The sequence below is a fragment of the Athene noctua genome, chromosome 6 (genome assembly GCF_965140245.1).
Source record: "Athene noctua chromosome 6, bAthNoc1.hap1.1, whole genome shotgun sequence".
Lineage (NCBI taxonomy): Eukaryota > Metazoa > Chordata > Aves > Strigiformes > Strigidae > Athene > Athene noctua.
Genome location: NC_134042.1, coordinates 24,787,785 through 24,815,493, shown reverse-complemented (window position 1 = coordinate 24,815,493; position 27,709 = coordinate 24,787,785). Strand labels below are relative to the sequence as shown.

General features: G+C 39.2%; 2 protein-coding genes across 5 annotated transcripts in view; both read right to left on the bottom strand.

Moving 5' to 3' along the window:
• Nucleotides 1-240: 240 nt before the first annotated feature.
• PSMA6 (proteasome 20S subunit alpha 6) lies at nt 241-12,011 on the bottom strand. The gene is made up of 7 exons (XM_074909881.1): nt 11,817-12,011; nt 7,691-7,785; nt 6,900-6,981; nt 6,493-6,648; nt 4,418-4,596; nt 2,145-2,239; nt 241-442 (listed from the first exon to the last, which is right to left on the bottom strand). The coding sequence occupies exons 1-7, from the start codon at nt 11,890-11,892 to the stop codon at nt 385-387; spliced, it is 741 nt and encodes a 246-aa protein (XP_074765982.1). The 5' UTR covers nt 11,893-12,011; the 3' UTR covers nt 241-384.
• Nucleotides 12,012-15,455: 3,444 nt separating this feature from the next.
• PRORP (protein only RNase P catalytic subunit) overlaps nt 15,456-27,709 on the bottom strand; it is a 53,635-nt gene continuing 41,381 nt past the window's right edge. For all 4 annotated transcript variants that reach the window (XM_074909877.1, XM_074909880.1, XM_074909879.1 and 1 more), the window contains 3 exons: nt 19,164-19,312; nt 17,582-17,777; nt 15,456-15,863 (listed from right to left, as the gene is read on the bottom strand). In XM_074909877.1, coding sequence (XP_074765978.1) covers nt 15,732-15,863; nt 17,582-17,777; nt 19,164-19,312 — 477 coding nt within the window. In that variant the 3' untranslated portion in view covers nt 15,456-15,731. The remainder of the gene's footprint in view (nt 15,864-17,581; nt 17,778-19,163; nt 19,313-27,709) is intronic.

Here is a 27,709-nt window from a genome sequence, read left to right as displayed (position 1 = left end):
AAGAGAATGCAGGTACACGTCCAAGTTATCTCAAGCCACACGCACCACAATCTGATATAAAACTCTACACTAGGAGCCAGCTAGCTTAGATGAAAAATACAATGCAGAGTAGAAAATTTCTCTTAAAATACAACTAAAAGGCAAGCAATCATGACAGAAACATTCAAAGTCATCAAGCATTTTGATGAAAACTTTATAGAGCTGAGAGTTTAAAAAATTACATTAAAGGGAGACACCAAATATTTCAAAAACCTCTGTTTTATTTGTACAGAGTAAAATACATCATATAGCGAACATTGTTTTCCATCCATAATTGAAAGCCATTGAAGTGTTTTCACCAAATATCCTGGGCAGAAGCACAGACAATGGAAATGGGAATGCTAATTAGTCTCTCTCTGCCAGAGCTACAAGGTGCACATCAATCTCTGCTTCTGTAAGGATCCTGAAAGAACAAAAAGAAATCTTACATAGCTTAAATGATTCTTCCCCTTAAGCTCCAATATTATAACCTAATATCTACACAAATAAGTTTTATACAATGCATCTTTCAGCCCTTTAAAGTGCTGCTGCCTGGGCCACAGGCTGACATTCCAATTCTTTTTGAAAAAGAAAAGGAAGAATCAAAGGCACTAGAGAGCAAAGTAGTAACAAATGGTAGAAAAAGAACAGGTAATTCCTCATGAGTAACGTATGTGCAAGCTGGGACCTAGTGAGCAGAATGGGTACGGTAATTATTACGATTACTCCAAGGGGGACACAGGTTTTCATAGCCTTCTCCCTTTCCTTATTATCCATCCTTTCTGAAAAGGGTGTAAGATTGGTAAATGAAGTCTGGCAGAAAGCTAGCACTTGACCCTTAAGCAGCAGTAAAAAGGGGTAATGCAGGTCCCGTGTGCTTTCTAAAAATGCTATGTCTTTCTGTTGTCCTAAACACAGGCCACCAAATGCAAAACCACCCACCATCACCATGTCAACTTTAAACACATCAGAAAGCACTCAAAAGACTGTACCTAGAGGACCCAAAGGTTTGAAGCCTCTCTCCAATCCCCACCTACCAAGTAGCTAGACTAAAGCAGCAGAGGACTTTTCTTCCCCACTTAGCTGTTCCTTTTTTTTTTTTTTTTTTAATTTAAAAAAAAAAAAGCAATGAAAGACTGAGTCAGAAATAACTGAACTCCTCAGCAGCAAGCCAGACTTACATCAATTTTAGGTAAAACACACCTAAAGAGTCCTTTTGCATTAACAGAAAAGCCCCAAAACTTATTTTCCCACATTCCATGCATACTTCTGCAGCTATACACTGTGTTGCGAGGAGGCTGTCAAGTACACTGTATCTGATGGGAGGTATAGCCCTCAGCAGGAAGATTTCCAGGTGCCGTCTCGATAGAGTGACCAAGTAACCTAGCTGCACACAGTGCAGCTGCACTTGCAGTCAGGCAATAATGGGGGAGGGAGGAAATTGCAGCATCTTGCTTTCATGCTAGGCGGGAATGCAATGTACTCAAAGTAAAAGTTCAGCCAATTCCAAACCACTGCAGTGATTTTAAAATCCAGGATCTTTTATTCTTGTAAAATTTAAATAGAATATTTTAAATCATACAAATTCATAATATATTATGTATATACCAGAGATGTTAAAAAATGCTACGATTACAATATGAGCAACAGTCATTTAAAGATCCCATTTAGAAAAGAATGAAAACAAACTAAGGGACTTGCAGAATTTTCCCTAATATAAACCAGACTGTTACTGCATTAATTGTCATAACTATGATTTGGAAATGGACTCCAGATACTAGTACAAAAAAAATTTTTATTCTTTTAAGCATGAAAAATCATCTAGACCAGATGTAACTACATTTTAATAATCACATAAAGTAGTACCCTTTTAAGAAACAAAAGACAACAGTTTTCTCTACTGGATCCCTTAACCATGTCAAATCTTTTAAAACTGTTATTATTTATTTAAACAATGTCTTTTACTCCTACACATTTTGAATAGTTACAAGTAAGAAGACAACAACTCCAAAACTTCAGCTTCTGACATATATGTATTTTTCTCGATTTAACATTACAGAAGAAGTTAAAACTAATTGCACATAACCAGAAAAACACACCAAGTTTTATCAACACCAATCACTTACCTGAATTTAGGATTTTCCACTGTAACTACACCAACTTCTATTTCTGAAGGTTTGAAATCAATGGATAGTACAGTAGACAGGCATGTTATTGCTGTCTGAAAGCAATAAAAAAGGAAAAAAAACTATAATTAAACAGAAAGCACTAAGGCTTTCTTCTTTTTTTTTTTTTTTAAATAGACATAGCATTAAAGACTACTCTTCCTTCTAGTTTTAAGTTATTTCCTTCCGCCTTAAAACCTCAGCCGAAAAGTTTTAAATAGTTTTCCCTTGTTACAGAGTACAGTTCCTCTCAGGTGTTCTCCCTAAAAAGCCCAATCTACAAAAAAACAAGGGACATGTCATTTTCATAGCAAAAATAAAAGCTACAACAAACCCAAAACCTTTTATCATGCAAAGATTAAAACCCCAGGTCCCAAGGACAGAAGATGTTTCATTAGTGGCAAACAAGACAAACATCATTACAGTCCAAGATTACCCAAAGCACATGTCACTTGCTTCCATTTTGGCTTTTCTTCTGGTAATTAAAATTATGTTGGCTGTTTTTAAAAACTGCATTTCATCATGGCTTTATTTTTTTTCCACTCTGAACATCACCTGTTCTAAAAGGTGTTCTTTCCAATCTCACTCATACTTAACCCTGCAGTATGGACACCATAATGCTAAAGATGTATTCCTAAAATGATGACTGAGCATAAAAAGAAGTTCCATACAATAGCTATGTAGTTAAATGCTTATCAAATCAGCTATTCTGACATGCTGGCATTTAATTCTGATCAGTAATGTGTTAGGAAGTGTAGAAGACCAGACAAGGCTTTTTCTAAAGTTTATTTTCAAAATGTTGATAATACATTAATTCTGCAACAATCCCATAAAACTATATAGGTATCTTATCAGAAGACTAACAAGTTGAGAAAAAAAACCCAAACCACAAAATTCTTATCCTTGGAGCATTACCTCTAATGCACTGCAAACTTAAAAAAAAAAAGGCAGTGTGTGTGTCTGTGCAAAGAACATTACAAAAACATGATTCTTGGTTTTGCTTGACAGACTTGCTTCTCCCCATCACTGTTGACTTTTAGAATAATCTGATCTACATTCTCAATCTCAGCATTTTTACAAATAGAACAAAAAGGTCCAGAAGCACATCCAGGATTTGACTGGCAGATTAATTACCAATTAAGTATTTGTGCCATACTGTAGAAGTTTTATGACTGAAAAACAAGAATATGAAGACTGTTTCGTCTACCTCCAACTGCTCAAGTAATAGACATGCACAGTATAATCAAGCAGAAAAATATTTAGCCAGGATAAAAAAGGATCTGGGAGGTAATTTCAAATACATTCAATTTCAGTACACTTATGTTTATTTAACCCTCTCAGCATGATCTCTTTAAAGAAATCGCATATTAAGGAAATCAGCATTTATTAAGGTATACATATAGAACTTAGCAGTTTACGCTTAAGAACTTTGTTTAAATAGTACTTTTCACAGTAATGTGAACTTCAGAAGTAATTTAGTTAAAAGTCTTAATCTGCATAGCACACACAGGGATCTTAATACTATACTCTGTTTAATCTTACAGGGGAGTCAGTTGCTTAGGTTATTACTCCTCATTTCAACTGCTGATCTTGTGATGCAGGAAATGTTAATGTTATGAGAGAAGAACAAGGCCTGGAAGGAGAAACAGGTGGGCCATGGAAGAGGACTGTTTAAACAGATCTCTACTGTGTAAGTGAAAAAGTAAGGATGATTTGTAAAATAAGTTCATTGACCTCTTTTGGTCATATAAACATTTTACTCACATACTATATAAGTAGGATACATTTTTATAATGGGCCTGGGAACAACAGTTTCACAATAGGCATAACAACTGGTGTTATATTTACTAAATTGACAGACAAGCACCATCCTGTCCTGTTTGAAATGCCTTCTATCATGAGGATTGTTTTAAGTGTCACTAAAAGAAAATAGTACTGGTACCCCCAGAATCAAGCACTGTAGTAATCAACCACCAGCTACAGTGGGAGTGCTACAATTACAGATTCTGCTTCAGTTAATGTAAAGGAGAAAAAGCAGATCAGATGACTATTTAAGCATTTGCAAAATACTTTCAAAAGATTTTTCTGGTTGGAATAGCTATACTTGCTCTGGCAGCAATACAGAACCGTAAGGAAACAGGAAATACTTAAGTCTGTTCCTCTATATCGCAAGCCTACATACAGTACATTCATTAAAAATACTTTAACAAGTATTTTTCCTTCTGCTGGCCTACCTCTACTGTTTGTTCGTATGTCCAATCGAATTTCTTCTTTACTTTCTTTTCAAGAAAACTGGTTGACTCTGTCTGTTTAACTCCTGCAGCTGTGGCCTTGAATCCACAATAGTAACCTGCCGGATCGCACTTGTATACCTGAGGGCCGTGTTCTTCATCAATACCAATCAAAATCATACCTTGAAGAGAAAATTTGTTAATTTCTTTCTTTCCCCAACTTTAGCTATTTAATTCAACTGAAGAACAGATACCCCTCTCCTGTGAAAAACATGCATGCACAGCAGTACATTTTTGGGAACCAATCCAACACCTAGAGCTGTGATTTCCTCTTTCTCTGTAGTTTGCCATTTCTCACCAGCATCTCATTACTAGGTGTGCAAGGCAGTTTATGGCAAACTAGATTTTGCTCATTCCCAAAGAAGGCTACTCATTAAACACAGAAATATTTTTGCCATGCTTAGAGTGCAGAGAACCACAAAATCAGGAAATACAAAAGTTTAATCCCAATATAAAGTTAACCCAGCCACAGTTCACATATTGTATATTATGACACTTTAAAACAATAGTTCTATTAACACATGCCTTTTGCCAGAAAGCAACCTTACAAATATGTTGAAACTAATGGCAATATTAGAAGATCAACTTTATATTTCTCAGCTGTAATCCTGAAAAGCACTGCATTACATCTCTTTTCTTTAAAGGAAAAAAAAAAAAAATCTGAAGTGAAACATGGAAATATCAGAACCACTTGACTAAATGCTTTCAAGTTGGATAGACTTCACGTAACACAAACTGGTCACATCACTGAAATGCATCTGTGTTCACCCACACTTCCAGATTTACAGTCATATAGTCTCACTATGCATATTAAAAATAACTTGAAAACAATACTTGCAAAACACCAAAACCACCAAAACAGAACAAGGTCAGGTTTTAAATTATTTTTCCTTTACACTTGTGTAACTTTTAACTAGTAGTTACAGCTGATAAGCTTCTGAGCACCTACTGCTACAACAGAAAAAAAAAATTTCCTATCACCTTTTCAAGAAAGGTTAAGGCAAGTTAAGAAAAATACGTTTGTATTCATGTATTTAAAAACCCCTCACTTTCCAGTAGCATCAAGGCATGAGAAATGCCAAGGGAAGAAAGAAACAATCATTCCTGAACATTACAAGCACAGGGAAATTGCCCCATTATGGAAACTGTGGTGCAACTCTGAATGTTACTTCTTTAGTGAGAAGTGCTAGTGCCTACTATGATTACGAGAAGTGATTCACCAATTCTGAAAATATTCTTCTTAAAAGAAAAAAAAAAAAACAACAAACTAAAGAACAAGCAAACAAAAAGAAGCCCAGACAGAATGCTTAATGAAAAAGTAATTGAGAAAACATTGTCTTTTATCTCAGTTCCCAGGCAGCCTAAGAGGACAGTTATAATTTACTTACAGCCAAACATAAGAGAAAAAACAAGTCAGAACCAGCCTCAGAACACAGAAAACCAGGAATATCTACAAAAAACAATTTTACACACATCTTTTTTTATTTAAGCTGCATTTGCTGTTATAAAACAAGACGTGCAGAAATGTTTGCAAGTGAAATATTTTGAAGCACTTCTCTGTATTTTATATATATATATATCTATCTATCTATCTCACGGTTAAGAGCAAAAATTTTGCAGATTTTTGTCCTATACATACTACTTAGATAAAAAGCCACAAAATCCGCACAAGCATAACCGCGCTCTCCAACAGTGATATTTCCCCCCAGATATTGGCAAAAAGAGCATCTCCCATTCACAGACACCACTGTGCAGTACAAACAGACTAGGACCCAAAAACTAAAGTGAAATCGTACGTTTTAAAGAGGCTACATCATTTACTCCAATTCAAATGCTGAGTCAGTGGAAAAATGGTGTCTCCAATTCAAGACTTCTGCACTGCTCTCTCATTTGGCTGTTCACCCCTCTCACTCCTTCAGTTACATCCATATCTCGCACAATTTGAAAATGGGTGAGAATTTCTTACACTTGAAGTTGCAAGCAACAAGAAAAAGATTAATTTTATACACTATACTTACAGCAACCAAGAGGTCTCATTTCAGCATTCTGTGTATAGACCTGAGAAATATCTGCAATCCTTTTACACAGCATATCCACAGGGATGTCATAGCCATACTTGTACTTCCAGTTAGCAGCCTCATAGCGGGCTCTCTGCACCTGGGATTTGCTGTCAGCTAGACAGAGAGAAAATAACTTGAACTGAACATGTGCCATGTTTATTCCTAGCATTGCTTGAGAATGCATATTCCAAGCCCAACTTTAAGTTGCCTTTAAATTATAGACATCAGAACTAGACAAGTTCTCCAAAACCAGACTGAGTGGAACAAATCTCCTAGTGCACTTATTTATGTGATGCAAAGCTGGCAAACTACATAAAAAAATCTGTCACACTTCAGATACTTAAAAAAGATAGTGAATTAAATACCTGTCATTCCTGTCATCACACAGCCAATATTTTCAGTAATTCTGAATAAATGAGTCACTGTGTTGGAATCCAGTAACTTGTCCTAAAGAGGAAATAGAAACAATCTAACAGAAAACACTGTGCTTCAAGTACAAAAAAAAGACAGATTCTGGATGCTCTGGTATCTACATAAGAGCCCCAAAGTATCAGCTAACAATAGTCTTTCCACTTTTTCTCCACTCTTTACTGTGATAGGCATGCAAAAGAAGAAATAGGGATAGGGAAGGTAAAAACAGCAGTATCTGCAAAAGGATGACAGCTAGAGCATGACCAACATCAAAGTCCTTTTCCCCCCTGAAGAAACTTTTAGAACACACATACACCAACTTGCACTCTTATTCTATGCTGCCCTTCGAACACAAGGGGCTTCCCCCTTTGTCAACAATACATCACCACTGTGCCAAAACACTGATGAAAATCTGTTCTGCATGCTATTGGTATAACATTTTCTGAGTAGGAATTGAAGAAGTCTGGAAACTGATTACAGACAACTCAGCACTTAGAAGCCAGAGTAGCACCAAGCTTTATCCCTTCAATAACTTCTGAGAAAACCAATATTACAGTACTTGGTGAGGAAATGTGCCACTGAGCACTAAACAGAGCTAGAACTTGTAAGAAGCAGAATTATAATAAAACATTCAGTTCACACAGAAATATATGTCAATTCTAATAAATATAGTATCAATGTTGCAGAGTCTCAGCCCCACCTTTTTTCATCTACTTCTAGTCCACCCCCTCAAAAACAGACTTACAGGTACTTTCTTCTGTGTTACAATTACTGCAGAGTCTTTCCCACGAACAGCTACAGATGTAAGTCCGCCTTGGTTTATGGCCTTAAAAGCATATTCTAGAAAAAATATGGAAGTGATAATAAAAAAGTGTTAGAGATATTAGAACAATTAACTCTGACACACCTCCCCCCCAACACAGAATCCTCACCAAGTTCTGACCTTTATAATACTTTAATACTTGTGCAACACTTTGTGTCTTTAAGGTCTTTAGTACAATGCACACAAGAACTTTCTGATGGGAATTAAAGTCATTGACTCTCTTCACAAAACTACTATCACTGCTTCCTTCAAATATTTCTAATAATTTGCCTTTTTGTTTAGTTAGAATGCTTAGCAGCAACAGAATTTGTTTAAAAAAAAAAGGCTGTTTCCACTTGGCCAAAATGGTCCAACCTTCACCTACAGTAACTGTAAATCCCTACAGAAGATTTTGTAACATGCAGCAGATGAGTATTTCAAGCATTATTACCATTGCAAGGATGCAATTTTCTTTTGCAGATTTTAACTGATACAGATGAAAACTGTAATGATGGACCAGGCACAGAAGACTGGTTTTAACCTTACTATCACATTTTCTGACTTTACATTCAAATACTGCAATAATTTTGTTCACTTTTTAAAAGGAAACCTATGCACATGCCAACTAAGCAGCATTATTCAGATAAATACAATGGATTAAGATTTACTTGATATGATCCATGAAATAAATATCCCTTGACTGATGGTTTCAAAAGCCTCAGGAACAACAACTTTAAAAATTGTTTATCTGGCAATACAGATAAACATTCAGAGCGTCCTAATAGCTGGTTAGGAGAGGCAAGTTTCAGGCAGTAGCTAAATGTAGATGAATTTTTTGTTAGCTGTGTGAATGAAACTGGAATTTAGGACAGGTCTAACTAACTGCACAGCAAATTGTTAAAACTACCTTCTAAAATAAGGGCAGCAAGAAACTCAGCTGTTTCAAAAGCTGCATTTATATCTATGGAAGACTGCACAACAGGAGAGGAATACTCTGAAATGAAAAAAACAAATCTTGCAATACCAGGATCTTGACGTTCAATCTGCTGAGTCAGTGTTAGGGAAGGGCTGATTGCCATGTATTTATGAAACTGCATTTGTTACTCTCAGGTATCAGAGCATTTATTGGTTACCCAAACACGCCATAAAGAAAGTTTCCCCTTTCTCTCCACTAGATGCACAACTCTGCTCACCTCTTCACTTGCCTTCCCCTGGATGGTCAGTGCTAGCCTGCAGCAAAGCACAGAACCCAGTGAGTCATGAGTTAGCACCACCAGCAAACTGGTTACATTTGAAGCCCCAGGCCAGAGCTCTGCAACACTTACGCTCTTTTCAGTGTTGCCCAGTGACAGGACCAGAAGCAGTGGGCACAAACTGAAACCCAGTTGGGTCTGTCTGAACATCAGGAAACACTTTTTTACTGTGAGGGTGACTGAGCAGTGGCACCAGAGAGGTAAAGGCTCCCTCATTGGAGATATTCAAGAGCTGTCTGGATGTGGTCCTGGGCAACTGGTTGTAGGTGACCCTGCTTGAGCAGGGGGATGGACCTTCAGAGGTCCCTGCCAACCTCAACCCTTCTGTGGTTGTGTGACACTTAGGTGGGATCAGGAATAGGTGCCCTCAAACCGGTTCTACTCACAAGTACTGACAACCAGGCTTGCTGAACTGCAGTCCCTCCTCACGCTGTTCCTATTACCATCTGCACTGCTTAGTTTTCAAAGAGACAAGCCAAAAAGCGAAGTGGCTCTTACAGTGTAACAAATCCAAACTGCTAGTGGTGTTTTACATCTGTTTTCTGCTATGTAAGTGTTTCAGTAGTACTGCATACGTTCTTTCTGAAAACAGCAGTCCCCTGAATACATCACAACAGTCAGAAATTTTACCATAATAATTTTCTTCATCTCCCAAAATTCCACTAAGGAGAAACATGATCTTTCAAGATAAACTAACAGGTGGCAAGACAACACTGATGCTCTGAGGGTTTTTTTAACCACAGCAATGAGAAATATATATTAAATAACTGTTGCTTTTCTAATATGAGATCACTTCAAAGGCACATGAGCTTTCTGAGCTTTGGAAGAAGAAGAAAGATCTAAGGCAAAGTACTGGCACTTCAGTCCAATATTGCTACACTGGAAATCTCTGTTCAGGTACTGCCAAATTCCAGAAAACCCTCATTTTAAAGCAACCTTAAAGCAACATGTGTTCATGCCCATCCTTGACAACACCTAGTTAATCTGAATACAACAAAGGGACAAATATGTACAGGATTCAAGAGAATGAGAGACAAAAAAGCTAAATTTGGATATGTGCAAGCAAACATGAGCTTTCTGCCCATGCTATGGCTAGATGCTGGCCAACAGAGACACTAGTGTGGCATCATGCCTGAGTTATCAGCCTGGCTACAGGTAGAGTGAGCTCATACTTGCTTGAAGTTAACAATGCACACCTACATATTTTTCTTCTCATAGCATACAGGTACTTAAAATATCTTTAAGACAGCTTCAAGCTGTGTGCAGAGGCTCTCAAATACACATGCTGATACTTGCTTCTAAGACACCAGTAAAAGATATGGAGGTACTGCACATTTTTCATATATTAACCTAATGGCTGAATATACCCAGGAGGTAGAAAACAAAGGCTCAGTTTCCTCTTTACTACAGGATGCAGAAACCATTCCCAACAAGTAGTACAGCAACAGAGAAACAGCTAGAAAGGCAATGCAGACCAACCAGCCTGTTTTAAAGTCAACAGAAGATCAGAGCCCACGAGTCTTCCATCACAGTGCCACTGACATCCTGTGTGAGGAAGTGCTGTCCCTACCATCCATTTGCATAAGGCTCACTAAGTAAGTTTCGAACAAGTCTTATACACACTCCAGGTATGTCAGTATCTGGTACAGGTAACTTTCTACTTGTGTACAGACCCCTCCCCCCCCCCCCCCCAGTACTTTCCTAGCTGCTCCTTGAAGAACAGACTGCTTGAGACTGGGTCACCTGCCCACAAAGTCTATTCCAAATAGCCTTCTTCCTGAAAAAAATCTCAAGGACAGTCACAAAAGAAACTATTGGCTACCACAGACAACTCACACAGTCTGGTCCCAGCAACCTCCTGTGCTGGAGGACAGATGGATGTACGGATATGCTGTGCAATGCACATGCAGTTAAGCCACTGCAGCTGGGAAAGAGCCACTAAGCTCCATGTGAAGATGGCATCAAGATGATGCTGCCAAAACAATTAATCTGACCAGTTGTAAGAACCCTTCAGGAGCACTCTTGCTGAACTGTCCCATCAGACTGCGAGCTGACTATGCTGTTACTGAGTATTCTGCAGAAGGAGCACTGTGACACTCTTCTGCAGAATCTGGTGCACTGTAAAAATATGAATAAAGGATTCAGTGGCCTACAGAAGACAGTGAAGCTAGGCCACAGCTTACTCACGGAATGTTGAAAGAAGCCTGCAATTAAAAAATGGTTGCTGCCATCTCACAGGCCATGATGTACTGAACACATCGCATTCAGGTGTAAAGAGAATGTGGGCTACCTCAGAAAACTGACTTTGTTACTCTGGCATGCAGGGTTTGAGACAGTTCAAGACCCGTTTCAAACAGCTATTGTAGTTCTGAGATTCAAAACCACAATCTCATAAGTCTGGCAAGAAAAACTCCGAAAAATACTTTAGAAGGGATAAACTGAATAGCTGTCAGTTTGATCTCCAAGCATCTGAAATCAAACACCGGGAAATCACAGGAGGTCCCTCCCCATGGCAGGGAACACTCGAGGGGGCCTACCCTGGATCTAAGTTTTCCTTCTCTCATGCGCGAATCCCTTTCCCGGGCCCCCATGCCGGCACGGTCGGGACCGCAGCTGCTCCAGACTCCCACCAGGCTTCTCCCGGCACACCGCGGGACCAGGCAGGGCGGGAACCGAGACTCCCCAGCCACGAAAGGCGCCATGTTTCCCCCCCTCCCCAAAGGCAGGCAGGCTCGGCGGGAAGCGGCGGCGGCGTGGGCAGGCCGGGCCCGTGACGGGGCACTTCAGCGGCAGCATCCCCGGGGCCGGACACCCACCGACTTGGTAGAGGCGGCCCTCGGGCGAGAAGATGGTAATGTGGCGGTCGAAGCCGGCGCTGGAGCCTCGGGACATGGCGGGTGCGGGGAGGAGCGGGCGGGCGGGCGGCCGAGGGGCTGCAGCACGCAGGGGCCCACCGCCACAGCAGACAAGGCGCCCGCCGGAGCACTTCCGGGTTACGCGCTCCGCGCAGGCGCCCAAACACGCGCCGCTCGCGCACCGTCACGCTCCACCTCCGCCACTGCGCCTGCCCGAGCACCGCGCATGCGGACTGGGGCGGCTGAGGGGCCGCGGCGGGGCGCTGCTGGCAGCTAGCTATCATGTCGCGACATATCCCCCGCATCGTGAGCAAAGTGCAGACCACTGCGCGCACGGCAGCTGTTACGCCTTTAACCTTCGGCTGCGCGGCGATAAGGCGGGGGGAGGCCGAGGGGCCGAGCCCGCGGGGCGGGGGTTGGGAAACTGCAAACTGTGGGGCCCGTCAAGTGGTTTCTGATTCATGGAAAAACTCAGACATGTTCGGCAGGCATGCGAGAATAGGCACGGAAATACCAGAAAAGTGGAGAAAAGTATCACCATGAGCTGTACAGACAGCCGAGAAAACGAACTCCCTCTTAATTTTCTAAACAAAATATTTCCACGTGTTCAATGAGTATAAAGAAATATACTAACCTCAAAAAAGATGTTTTAAATACTCATAATTGTTGCTGCAGCTGCATTACAATGTGATCTTTAAAAGACTTTTTATCAGTGTCCAGTACAAAGGGAAATTCCCCAAATTTAAACTCATGAGCTTTGCCTTTCAGCATCTTGGATTTCCCCTACTCTTTGTGGGAAGGCTTTTTTTTTAAAGTCGGTCATTAAAAGAATTGAAAAAGCTATGTTTTGGTATCCACAACTCTATTTTAAAAGATTATGCTTAGATGAGCTTACTCTTTGTTGAAGTAGCAGATTACAGGTGCATTTTGTGTATGCCCTACATTAAAAGTCTGCTTTCTTGGATTTTTCCATACTTTTCCTTGCTTATTAATACTACGGGAGAATAAAATGTCTCGCTCTGTATTACAAGACACAGAGTTTGTCCCTTCATTAGGGAAGCACTTCGTGGGACATGACACGTTTAAAGCTGTGATGCAAGCGCTGGCACACACAGAACAGTGTAAGAACACCTCTGCTGCATCAGACAGAGTCTATCTAGCCTGATGCCCTGTCTTCAACTGTGGCCAAAAGTGGATGCCCAAGGAAAAATACTACGACTACAGAGAGCCTTTAATGATACACTCCCTGAATCCTCTCCCAGTCTCCAACCATCTGGTGGGACTTCCCAAGGCAGAGATAGTGTCTGGTTATTTAATAACCCTTGCTGGATTTCTCTTTCATGAACTTGCCAGTCTCCCCTTGAACTCACGTGAACTTCTTGCATCCATGACACGCCATGACATATGCTCAGCATAACGACGCATTGTGTGGTTTTATCTGAAACCTCACCTTTCATCTGAGCCTTCTGTCTTCCATCACCGTTTGATGCCACTTTTGTACTGGAAGATACCTCAAGCAATCGATCCCTGTGCATCCCCTCCACAATACCCAGACAGAACTGAGCCTCTGGAGACTGTACACTACCTGTACGAACAGGTAGTATGCAAGTCTGTAGGTTGGTCACTAATGTTTCCACTTTGGTTCTAGAGAGACAAGGCCATTAATTCCCTATAAGGATCTACAGTCAAGTGTATTAGCAGCAAACATAGGGAAAAAGAAATCACAACAATTCTGACACTAATGTTGGGACATCTTCCTGTTGTAAATTACAGATTCTGTTCCACCTTCCCCTGAATACACTAAGAATGTGTATTTAGGAAGTGTTACTATTTAGAAGGTATTATGGTATCTCTGTAAGAACAGTTTTGAGATGAAACACGAGTGATTGATTAGGACATGTCCTCAGTCAAAAGGAAGTAGAGAATGCATGTATTCTAGTTGGATGTTGATACTGTGCGTGTCTGTTAATGACCAGAGTGAGGTAAAATACAAACTTCAATGGATGAACATGTCTGGCAATGAGTGGATAACCTGAAGGTGCAGTTTCTGGTCAGCTAAAGCAGACCCATCTTCTGCAGCCTGACGTTTCCTTCCCCTTCCACACAGGTACCAGTATTTGTGTAGTGCTGCTAGTTCCATACAATGATGCCAATTTTGACATAGCCAAAATGAATTTTTTAAGGGGTTTGCATTCACCTGACTCAGCTCTGAATTGCTTAGGACTGCATGATCCCCCAAGCTAGACCCAAACCGGGACCATAACAGCACTGATTCACATAAGCTTATGCTGTTGAGGAACTTCATACAGAGGGTAAATAACCCTCATACAGAGCAACAGTTGCTAACTAAGCAGTCCTGTACAGGAGAAGACACTTGCTTTAATAAAGCAGTATTTGCACTTTCAAGGAGATGTGGCAGTTCTCTAACTTATAGAACTGTAAACCCAATCTTCTGACAAATTAGAAGTAAATCAGTTTGAGGAGTGAGAGACGTAGAGCCCATCTCTCTGCTTTCCCTGGTGGACTCCAGAAAGCAGGTGACATACAGGAGCTGTCATGTTCTGTCAGAAAAGGGGTCTGTGATGAACACTACCAACATGATGAATTTAAAACCAAGATTCTAGGTTACCTCAAGAGCTACCCAGCTCCTCTACACTTTCTGCACAGTACCTGAAGGACATGACTGTATGCGGATCACACCTGCTGGTTTACAAACTGGTATCACCAGGAGTAGAACAAGTGTCAGGATTGCTCTCTGACATGAAAAAAATAGCAGGGAACATGCTTGAATGCTAAGAGTCCTGAGGGAGCTTGTCATGGGCCACTGCAGAAGCTCAGAACTGCAAGTACTATAAAAAAAGATCCACATGGTTCAGTTTCAAACAGAGGACTCTTCAGTGAACAAGACAAATATGACAAAACCATGATATTTCATCTGAGATTAATGTGGCCTTTCTATTGTTTTGGGGGAGAAAGGTTTCTGTTAAAGTGGTAACTGCAATAAATGAACACACCATACACACAGAAATAATAACTTAGAACACTTTTCCTGTAATATGTACTATTTTTCTTGTTTTATAACTTGAGATAGGTTTTATAGAAATCTCTGTACAAAATTCATTCTTTCCTCTTATTGCCTGTAAGAATTTCTTGTTATCACCAATTTTTGTTTAAAAAATCCATGCGTTTTCATAAGCAAACTATTCCAATGACATGAAAACCTGTCAGAAGCAGCAAATTTAAGAGTGGGAAAGAGCCACACAATATCCCATTGTCTGTTTCCTTATTCTTCCAAACAAAATCTTAATGTATGTTGCTGTAACAAATATCATACATTCTATGTGATCAGATGAATTCTAACTAGTGTGAGAATGTATTAGGGCTCTCAGTGTCTGGCAAACAGTGAACATACCATTTGGCCCCATTACCACCATTTATTGGTTGGTAGACATTGCAACACTGTTGCATGGTCAGCCCCACAAATTTTGAAGGTACTCTGCAAGTCCTGCTTCATCTTTTTGAAGTACAGAGTTTATGAATTTCAGTGCAGATGGAATCTTGACCAGAAAAAAAAAGATAAAAAAACCTCACAACCTGAAATTCCAAGAGCAAAACCAAGTTTTAATTCAAATCATTGAGAGGCTACAGAAATCGCCTGTAAAGATGGAAATAATGGACCTAATTTGTCCCTGCTGGACCACCATTGATGTTAACAGATTTACTGCAGGAATGACTTTGACAAAATGTAGTCACTGAATTTTCTTTAGTTATAGGCCTCACACATTAATCTCATCATTGTACTGCTGAGTTCTCCTAGTCAGCAACAGTGATTTAAAAGAAAGAAAAAAGCAGCTTCAGCTCGTGCAATTACATTCTTCATTGCGTCCGCTGAATGCAGAGCCATTTTCTTGGTACTCGATATGAATATTTTTCTTCCAAAGTGTCTTTATAAGGGATATGCCATGTATCACCTGTAGTCTGTACCACACAGTCATAACAGAGAGCAGGCTGTTGGATAAAGACAGATAAAAACTTTTTTTTAGACTTTACACAATATATTACTAAAATACCAGTTATAAGTAGTTCTAACTTCCATCTTAGAAATCTCCATAGATTCATCTCTTTAACAACTCTCATTTATTTCTGTACACCAAACAAATTCTAAATTTTAGTACTGGTGGAAGAACTAAAACATCTTTTAGTATTTTGTGGTCTAGGAGTCATTATAAATGGTTAAAATTCTGCCTTCAAGCTCCACCAGATAATGATTTGAACATAATGCATCCTATTTCTAGAAATAGCAAAATCATTGTTTTTCTGTTCAATTAAATGAAATCACATGGGAATTAACTCAGGATGTGGAGTCTGTAGGCTTGAACTGATTGGATTTAATGACATTAATGACATATCGTGTTTGTTCTCTCAGTGTACCTCTTTACAGAACTGACTTGCTCTGCACTGAGGAGGATGTTAGAAAAGGGTTTATCACTAACACTTTTAAGAGCATCTACTTGAACAAATATAATAAACTATTTTTCTCGTCTATTATGTTACAGGTATACTAACTCAACATATATAACACAAATACAAAAGAAACATTACTGGTTGGCAACTACGGTTCTCAGAAATACTATCACTCTGTATGTGTACTCCCTGAAGTCTACTTTGCCTGACAGCTTCCAGAATAACCTAGAAGATGGCTATGACTGGGAATGTCAATTATCCAAATCACTTGTATGGAAACGAAGATGTGAAAATTAGTAGCCCTTTTGTACAAAAAAACCAAGGTGTAGCTAAAGCTGTGATACTCAGGTAACCCTACATTCAGTATTTGGTTCCATAAAAAGAAACTCCTATATGGCAACACTGAATGAAAGGCTGTTGTTCCTATAAGCCTCTATCTCTATGGTCTGTTTGTAATGATGAATATTATTTTACAATTTTAACCAAAGCAGCAGGAAAATGCATAGGTGCAGTATTCCTTTCAGTAGGCAGTAACATGCAGATAACAAAAAAACTGCATGATATGGAATGTCATGTGATGAATTTTTCCCTATAAAAATCTTAAAACAGCACTCCTGTTAATGTACTGTTCATGGCTCACAAAGTTATGTGTCTTCTAGACAATAACAGCATAGTATTCTACTATTAGATGATACCATGCTTGGAAGACTGTAACTCCTAGAGCTGACTGTAAGCCTGACTGTTCTGGGCTTTCCTTCATGAAACTTTATACATATATTAGGCTAATATTACAGTGAATACTGAAATACCTGAATTTTCCTGCTTTTTAAAAATAAAGATGAAAGAAATTCTATTGTACAATTAGAATTTTATATTTATAAATACTTATATTTATATAAATTTTTATATTCACTGGTATTTTATAACAGTGCTACAGAGAAGAATAAGGTATTTCAAAGTTTAAAATAAATTAAGAAATACTGGCACTTATGTTTTACAGCAGTGGAAAGGTTTGTATAAACAAGCATGCATACATTTACATTTTAAACATTTAGGCAGCATTCCTTGTCTTTTTGACAGTTTTTCCATTTGTGGCATGCTTTGTGAATACAAGGAATTTTCAGTAAGCATGTGAGTCTTGAGCCCATTGGTACAAATCCATTTCTTAGACTCCAGCAAGAATTTTTTGCTTCCAGAGCTTGAAATTGCATATATTTAATGAACACGCTCTATGTCCTTTCTGACTGTAGCAGACAACTTACCAAAAAACGTATATGCTTTCCTTCCACAGAAGAGGCAAACACTATTTGGTGTCTACGCTGCCACTTATGGAACAGATGACGTGTCAGACTGTCAGAAAGACAAGCCTTGTGATCCCGAAGGAAGTCTCTAGTAACAAACTTGCAATGCTTGCCTGATTGAAGAGTGGCATATAATAAGAAGGCATCATCTTCAGAGCTTAACAAAACAAATGGAAAAGACAGACGTCATTTACAAGGCAGTAAGCGGTTGCAGGAAATGAATCAAATGCTGATCTGATTTATTCATCAGCAACACTGAAAACTCCCATCACTACTCTAGTTCCTTGGTAAAATAAAGAACTTCTACTTACCCCTGGGCACCAAAAGTTAGAGTGCAATAAAAATTAACTGCATGCTACAAAGAGTGGTTTTCTCTCCTGTCACAATCTGGCAATACAGTATAATCGTTTGCCACATAACAGCGCTATGTGGAACAGAACTGCTAAAACTCGTAAGGGCACCTCCAAAACTTGGTTGGAATATGAACAATCATCACAACTGACAATAAACTGTAATGTAGGCAACAGCACAAATCTGTGAATCTTTGTCTTTACGTGGGTAAATATACCTTCAAAAGTACTATGATTATTTGGAACATATATTCAACATTAGATGCTATTAAACTGAAGCAATTTTAGGGAAAAGTCTCTAAAAATACATTTATAGCGGGCACAAGATACTCTATACCTGGAGAAGCTGAGCAGAACTTTGCTTGAAACCACTTTTTGATTGCTGTGGATTACTGTAATAGTTAAGTGACAAGACATGAGATTAGTGAGGATTTCCAGCCTGCAGTAACAGAGTCCCCTTTGCTGGTGCTCAGATAGCAGGAAAGAAAGCAATGAGATTCAACAGCAAAGAGAACAAGAGCCAGACTGGAAAGAGGATGAAGAACAGATCTGAAACAAGGAGCCAGACAGAAGACACTTGGACTGGCTGTTGGGACAAGGAACTTGGTCAGAAGTTCTGGGAACTGGTATCACAGAAGAAACAGCAGACCAACAGTGCCCAACTCAGATGGAGACTAACTAGGTGGAGCTGAACCGAAGGAAAACTGAGACTCATTATATGAGGAAAGCAGGGCAAGGAGAAGGGACAATGAGGCGGAGGCAAGTTCTTAGTTTAGAGACAAAGACAGGCTTGACTGGGCCAGAGCAAGGGGGTTGCACTTCTTAAATGAGGCAGGCAGAGGGTGTATTTTCACTCACAGAAATATTTTCTTCTGGGAGCAGCTGTACACCAACACTGTCTGGTATTCTCTAAGTTCAGGCCACTGTGGTCTTGGCAGTGGTTTTAACAGTTATAAATACTAATAAATCATACAAATGTCAACATGATTCTAAGTGATGAAATTCTTCAAATGCAACTTCTAATATGTATTGTTTTTTGAAGCAAGTGTAGCAAGGAATATGTTTCTCTTTCACACACACAGAACTGGAGATACTAGTAATGGTACTAGAAGCTACAGTTGTTTATACTGATTTAAAATGCGTGTAAATCAGGTGCTGATCTCCATTACATGTAGACATTTTCTTAAACTTACATATTTTCAGCAAAGAAGAAGTCTGCCTTATTCTGCATCTCCTTCATAATCTGTCTTTTCCAATTGGAAGAGTTAGTCAGCATGTGTTTGCGGCCCAGCACAAGCAACCGGGCATTCTCTTTTGCCAGGCAGTTGACAGCATCAAATAGCTGCAGAAAACAAAGCAAACCCAAATATTTTATTAGCTGTAAAAACAGACTGAGGAAGACACACTAGTGTGACTTCTAGCACACCCTAATTTCCCACAGTTCTTAACCTTAATATGAATAAATATTAATAAATATGAATAACTTAATATGAATTAAGTAGATAACTAATTTAACTCCCTAATGACAAATTAAAAAAACCCGAAACAATTCATTGTAGGAAGCTGATCTCAAATATAGAGAAAATACATTGCTATTACAAACTTTTCCCAGCTCTTGAAGCTTGAATGACATGAATGAACTCAGGAGGAGTTGTATGGAGATCTCAGAAAGTCAGAGTCAGCTGAGAACTGAATCACATTGAGATTTAAGTAATATCTACTTTTGGAAATGATTCAGCACCCAAGCCTTTGTTGGTATTAGAGAAGGACCGAGCCCTGAACCATACTGCTTTTCCAGCTCCACCTATTGTCGAAATTAGAGAACTACATGTGATCTGGGCTGCTCTGTGGGGAAGAAGCAAGCATCAGTAAAAGGAAATCTGTGACCTCAGGATTAAGGGTTTATGAAAGCCACAGCCAGACTAGCCTCCCACTTATGAACCAATATCCTGAAGTGGCAAATTCACTGCTGCGCCAGCTTCTCTTCAGAGGGACTTTTCACCAGCATCTTAGGGCTGTGCCTGTTCAGCAATAAATGCTTCTCCCCACTTCACCCAGACAGACAGAACTCACTGAGGGCAAAGGTTCTGGCTTTCAGCATCCAGATTATTACTATGGATTGCTCACAAAACAATGCATTTCAATTCTGCCCAGAAAGAGAGAACTCCTTAAGACTGAAGCATCACGTTTGAAGGCTGAGGACAGTATGCTCAACCACCAGGGAAAGGTGTTCCCTGATTTCACCTGCATTTGCTGCCACTATTTGTCAATATACAAACTCCCGATTTTTCTCTAATCCTTCTTTCTGCTTTTCTAACTACGTCCCTCTTCCCTGTTTTCTCTTCTCCCTGCAATACCTCCAATTGCCTTCTACTCTTGCTCTTTCCCCTCCTTTCATCCTATTTTTTACCCTTATCATTAACTGATATAGTTTGTTTCAGGGGCTAGAAAGAACTGTTCTTCTAACTCTTGGGTACAATTTCACCATGCATTTAGTTTGATCTACCTGCAAATAGCAGTGGAAAGGGGTGGTCCTGCTCAATCCTCTCTTGAGCTGCACATTCCCACTACTTCTGTTGCGTCAGATCTAACAATGACAGAACTACCAATGAGCTCACTGATCCAACAAAATCAATTTTTTTTGCAGGGTTCAGTTTGCAGCCACACAACTGACAGACCTGAGTCAAAAGTGATGGGAACACATTGTTGGAGGTGGTGAGGACAGGGAGTGTAGGACTGCCCCTTCTGGCAAAGAACCTCGAGGTGGATCAAACTAAGTATGCCATGAATCTGGATCTGAGGAACTGAGAGAGGAGGCTGGAAGATTTTCTACATTAATTTTAACTGTTGACCTATAAGCTGCTGTTACCAGCACTGACTCTGAGGGCTTGAAGTCTCTATCTTCATAGAGACATAGGGTCTTGGTGCTATCACAAAGCACAAGAGCCTAACAGTACCTATTGGAATTGACTTCTGCTGCCAGGAGATCACACTGGACATCGGCTATGCATGCATACAATCTACTTTTCCCTGGTTAAAACAAACAGGACATAATGTGAGGAGGAAAAGGCCAAATACAGTAATTTCTGCCTATAAAATGGCAGATAAAAATAAAAACGGCATTCTCTCCAATGCATGCCCTGAATCTTTGGAGATACATTTCAGAATTCTTACTGGAACACAGAATTGGAAGATACAAACAAAAGCCACAATTTTCATGTTACTGGAAGGCTTTCAAAGTAACTATATTATGTAATAATGTATCTTCTCATCTATGCCACATAATTTATTTGATTATTAAATTATGATGTTCTTAAAATTTCTTTTTGCAATGTCTTATCTGGGCAGTAAAAACTGGCTCATCAATTGTACTTGTTTACAGTCACCTTTATCTTCTGGTTTGCATGCATTGGCCCAGTCCTGCAAATAGTTGGACAAAAATACCAAAGGAGAATTAAATTTGTTAAGCCGAGTTCATTAAACTTAATAAAAGTTAGGAAGGTACCTACTGCATCCACACACATTTTCATGTAGAGAAGTCAACAGTGAAGAAGTATCAACCATGAGTAACTTAAGCTACTCTTTACAAATTCCAAATGAAAATACTTTTCCTTCTTGCCTTATGTTTTGCTACATTAAGGGAATGTTAGCAGGAAGTCATGTGAAAAAAAAGTTAAAACATTTTTCAAAGAACACTTCAGAAACTGATTCCACAAGGTCTAAAATAAAAAACTACACAGCAACAGCATCCTGATGGTACAACAGAAGAAACAAGTCCCAAAAGCAGGCTATGAGTCAAAAAGAGTGTCAGGAACATAGCTGCACCAGCGGTACTGCAAGTTAATGAAGAATTGCCAGCATTTGAACTGCTGGAATTTACCCCCAATAAAAAAAAAGAAACACCTTTTAATTACATTTATGGTTCAACACAAAGGCAGCTGGATTTCCAGACACAGGTTGGTCAACTGGGGCTATTCCCAAGTTTATAAAAAACTTAACTGGCTTGGATCCAGCTCCCTTAAGTCTTTCTTTCTGAAGGTTATAACTATTGGCACTTTGTTAGTCATATGGACTTTCTTCTCCTACATGTTATTAGCATATGAGGTTCTCTAGTATGAAGTGCTTCTGGGAAAAAATTGAGTGGTGGTATAAATTAGCTACAGTTTTGTAATGGAAAAACTCAAAACAGGCTTAAATTGTAATAAAATTAATGGGAATCACCTTTAAAAAATATAGAAACTCTTGCTTGCATAACAGCACACTGTTCCTCCCTACTTGCCACAGAGATTAACCTTTACTTACACAACTAAAATGCCAAAGATAGAAATTATTTTTGCTTTCACAAGATAAAGATAATTTTGTTCTCCACACTCCTTTGCCTGATGCAACTTTACTAAAGGATTTCACCTCATTTTAGGCTTGGGTGCTTAACAGGGGTGGTCTACAGGGAGTCACAGAAGTTACATGGGGAGTTTCCTAAGTGTGTCTACTCCCACGCCTGGCTGCTTCTCAAGAAGGGAAGATGTGAGACACACAGTAACACTTGTTTTAGTCATAGAGGAAACTGAACATAACACTGTTAACAAAAAAACAGCAGTAGTGATCTCTCACTTAAAAAGACATGAGTATTTGATTAATTTAGCACTTCCAAAAGTTATCTAAAAATTATTATTTGCCACTACACAATGCAAATATGCCATGTGCAATAAGATCTATGTAGATGCACCCCTTGAATGTTCCCACATTATTTGGGCAGCAAACATCAGATGGTCAGCTGGATAATCTGTTCAAAAGGCAATCTGTATAAAACATTAAAAAATATACAACACACATACCCTATGCTGTTCATTTTCTTGAGGAGTACAAAATTAGAGAAAGAATGACCTTTTATGAGAGTTAGTATTTTTCAAATGTGGACAGCAGAGCTATAAAAACACATTTTCTTTGAAAACAAGAATTATAAGATGCCATTTTGCACAGAAGGGAAAATAAGCATGGCTATATGGACTGCTTCAATTCATATGCCAAGAAGTGGCTGAGGCAGAATAGCAACAAGTTGTGAATCGTTGCTGTTCTGCACAAATTACTGGCCACACAAGGCACTAGAAGTACTACTGGATTATATAGATAACTACCATTACATTCAGTCTTATTTTCCTCTTGACAGGGCACATCAGGATCCATGTTTCTTTCTGAACTGCACAGACATTTTAATCAACTGTGAAGATCACTAGATCCTTCTCCAAGAAACTCATGCTCATTAGCCCCTGCTGAGTATGTTCTACTTGTAATCCCTTTCATCATTTATCAGTTATATTTAAATTATTCCTCTGCTGTCCTAGTCTTTTTTTTAATTAGATCTTTTTCAAGCTTCTCCTAAACCTTAACATTTTACTTACAATGCAAACAACTCTGTGTTCACAGCACTTCAGCAAATGATTCTGATGGAGCCAGGGTGCAGCCACAAAGAAGTATGAAACTACACACAGATCAACAGAAGAGTCAAGGCCAGCTGTTCACAAATGTACCAAGTATCTCCCAGTGTGGTTCTTCTAAGCACACTCCTAATAGTTTATCTATTTTTAAATTATTAAAAATAATCCATAATTAAATATATGTATGTATCCAGTGTGCATATTCTGATTTCTGCACCCTAATCTGTGAATCAGTGAAAAACTAGCACACTTTTACAATACTTTGGCTGAATATATACATTTATCTTTCATTGGGACAGTCCCTGAGATATGAGCTACTTCCCCACACGTAAATGAGTTCTTTTTTGTTTCTGCACCAATGCCATTTTATGGAATTTCCCCTCCACCACCCAGGTCCTGCCCTCATATCACAATGAACCTTTTTTTTTTTTTTTTTTTCATGGTGCTGATATAATCTATTTGTTGGGCCATGTTGTCAACCAGATCACGGCAAAATCACAACTGTGTTCATACACCAGGGCAGGATCAGAGGAGCTGGAGGGAAAAGAGGTGGGGAGGCTGAGTAGTAGGACAGAGAATGCATACTCCACATGATCATGTGAATGTTGAACTTCATATCATGTAAAAAGCCTGAGCTTTGCAAATAGTAAATAAAACAACTGAAAATGCTGTAATTGGTAGTTTTACATTTTAAAAATCAGCAAGTTATACCTTAAAAGAACCACTTTTCAGGTAAGAATAAACATTAACAGTTTCCCATCAGAAGGCAACTTTTCTGTACAAATTCCTAAAAGTAGTTTTGCAGTGACCCACATGCACAAATCTGCATATTTTAATGAGGGTCAAACATAGCAGTTAAGCTGGGAGAGAAGGGAATCCTTGTCACACTGCAAGATTGATCCTCATTCTTTAAATTTCACAACAGCCTTACGAAGTGAATGCATAATTACGTCTCCGTTTTACACAAGTGCATGACGGGGCACAATAAAGTCAGATTAATTACTCTACCTCATACAAGGAACTATGAGCAGAGCAGGATACAGATTTCCTAAGGCTTCACTGCCAGTCACCTGTTCTATCACTAGATCACACTGTGCCACGTGTCCCAGTTCCAAAGGTTAGCTTGCTGTAAGACAGCCTTTCTCCTTGGACACTGCTGGTGGTTTCCCATTTGTCATATGGGAAACCCCAAAACATTGCTGCTAGGAAGCACACCATTCAGTGATTCAGCAAAAAGTTGCTCACCTGCATACAAATATAGCATGAAGTTATCACCTCAAAAAAAGTTTAAATCGGATTTGTTATTAATAAATCATGTTTGCCATTTTCTGAACACTTGGTTTCACTAACTGCCATTTAAAAGCCAAACACACCTACAATCAGATTATCTGGTAATAACAGCCACAAACTGCTCTATTATTATTTTCACCTTTTTGTTAGTGCTACCTATTTGTTAGTACTGCCTCGCACCCCAACACGGTTGCTGTGAGACTGCAGCAGAAACCTCAAGGCTGACCGCAGGCATACATATACCACAGTATACTGTCAGGTGGGACTGAGCATGAGCATTCTCTCCAAAGGTTAGCAAGGAATTAACTCCCACCATCATCACGCTTATGTGACTTACAGTTTCATCGCTTTTAGTTCCCTTTTTATGTACTGTAGACAAAGAAGCTCAAAAACCCTGTGTACTTTATTACCACACACAGGAGAGGGAGACTAATGAGACGATAGGAAGCTGGAGTTTTTTCCCACGGCACAGCCAGTTACCCAGGGAAGGCAAGGGTGCTGCTTACAAGAAAGGCTGAATTTTCTCACTGAGTGTGGTAATCTCACCAAAGCAGATTCAATACCATTTTCACAGAACCAAACGCAATGAAAACTGCTTCTTATATTCTCTACATAATTACTGATGACAGTGTAAATTAGTCCAAAGTCCTCTTTGCTCAAATGCAGGGACAGCATACACGTTTCTTGATCCCCTACAGATTATCTGCCCCTGACTAGCAAGGGGGTAGTTATTTAGAAGGGAAAACAGTAAGGGACAAGTAAGTAATAGTCACGAAGCTTAATCAGCCTAGTTTACTTTATGCTTGTGAGACAGCCAACAGATAACCCTTGGGAATTACCCCTTAGGACATTTGGGATCTCTGCAATACTGCAGAAACAATATTGTTGGGAATATTTGTCTCCCATGTTACAGTAGGACTATTTAGATTGATGCAACACACACATCATCATGCAAAACTCTACCAGTGACAGCACTTCACACATCAATGACAGCAATCACACAACATTTAACATGTTTTAACCTGTCTACAATGACTCCACACCTAGAATTGACTTTCTCTTGACGCATTCACTAGAGATGTCTTAACTCCCTATCACAATTCATTAAAATTAGAGTTCATTTTTAGATGCCAGCTTTTGCTCTTGATTTCACAGTCAGCTCTATTAATCAAAGGCAGAGTATTGATTGCACAGGAAAACTAAACCACAGAAGCAAAGACACCCAAGTTGATTTAATATAGATTGAGGATGGTACAGTAGCCTCAGTTTGCTCATACGAGGTGATGCCTAAACATAGCTCTGCTGCTTGCAGACTAAGTTTGTATTCAGAGGCATCTTGAGGATGCTTTTGCAGCCAGATCCAAACTAACTGTGTGCTAAGACACCTGGTGCCCCTGCACAGTCCAGTGTTCCCACTGACTGGAGGACTTGGCTTAAGTGCAGCACTGGATGACCGTAGACATACTACTTCCAGGTCAAAAATAACCACAAGGATACTCCCTGGACTGCATCCAAGCTCATGAGTCCTCTTGAATCCTGGGTAGTAGGCAGAGTAAAGCAGAGTAACCATAAACAGATTCGGGTCAGGTACAGAAGCAATAGCATAATTCATATTTTCCTGTATTCATGGTACCCTGGCTATTATGCCAGCAATGGAAAAATCTTTAATTACAACTCTAGATTTCAACTGAAGGTGCAACCTGCTCAAGATAATTTCTGAGAACAGTTCTGAATGTAGAAGTAATATGTTTATAAATAGGCTCTGACATTATATTCTGTTATCTTACAAACTGTAGGTAAAATTTCCAATTTCAAACAAGCTTGAAGAGCCACCCCTGTTTTTAATGCTCCTAACCAGCTCAGAAAACAGTACAATACAAATCAAACCTGTGTAAATTAACTGTAGGTTTGGAAAGACTGTTATGAATTTCTCCTATGCAGATAGGGATCCTACCCTTCCCAGTAGAGAGACATGTAAGAAAAAAAGGTTTTGAAATGGACATTTTCTAATACATAATCTAATTATAGCCATATCCTGCTCTGTCTTATTCCCAAAAGGCATGACAAGTAGTCATTTGATGGATAATGAAGCAGTATTTCCCAGGGAGAATGAATAGAATCAAGGAGGGATGTGTGCAGAGACCGAAGAAATACATACACAACTTAAAACACAGAATTTAATACTGAGTCTATGATGTGAAGGATGGGGAGGCAAGAGCAGGATCATCAGGTGGAGGAGACACTAGCCTTTTGGAGTCTGGCTTTTCCAAATGGATCGTCACTTTTGAAAGAGCTCAGCCACTTCGTCAGACCTTATACCTGACAAACCTTTCAGTGTGACCATTCTTGCTCACACTTTCTGAATGTCATTCCTTTTTGAATGGTAATATTTTCATCATCATGATCTTTAGATGAATAAAGATCAACCATGAATAAAAGAAAGCGACAATAGTTAGCATAGCATGTTGTTAAATGAACTCTGAAAATGATGGCTACAGAAGAGATGGGCTGGGGAATTGCTTAATTTTATAGTGTAAATTGCAAAAGAGAAAAACATTTTTTCTGACTCTTACAACAATTCAAGAAATACATGTACAAACAAACATTCTTCAGTTGCATAACAGCATTTTTAAAAGTTGGATTTTGTTAGTCACTGCAGTGCCAGTCAAGTTTCTCTATCCAAAAGTTTTGTTAACCAGCTTCAATACCATTTTCTTTCCCAATCACTTAGAAAAAATGCAATGTTGGTTTAAATATGCAAGTAGACCCTTTGATGTTGGCTCAGCAATTACAAAGTAGGCATAAAGATGCAAGAGTGACTCTGAAATCAAAAGTAGCATTTTGATAAGGCAGCAACTGAGAAATGTTCAGTTCCCAATTAACTATAGCCCAGTCCTAGCAGCTGTAAGCTTTGTGTTAATTGTGGACTGGCAGTAAAATGTTTCCTTTCATGAATTTGTACTTTCTGCATGTCCTCCTTTCCTGAGTCATGCAAAAGGGCAAAGATATTTCTC

Bases quoted from the DNA above. Each gene is read 5' to 3' on its own strand.
- PSMA6 (XM_074909881.1), bottom strand. From the start codon at position 11,892: ATGTCCCGAGGCTCCAGCGCCGGCTTCGACCGCCACATTACCATCTTC. The intron at 4,597-6,492 runs GTAAGTATAGTG...TTTCTCTTCAAG, and splicing joins AATGAGACCTCTTGGTTGCT to GTATGATTTTGATTGGTATT. The intron at 2,240-4,417 runs GTAGGCCAGCAG...TATTGCTTTCAG, and splicing joins CATACGAACAAACAGTAGAG to ACAGCAATAACATGCCTGTC.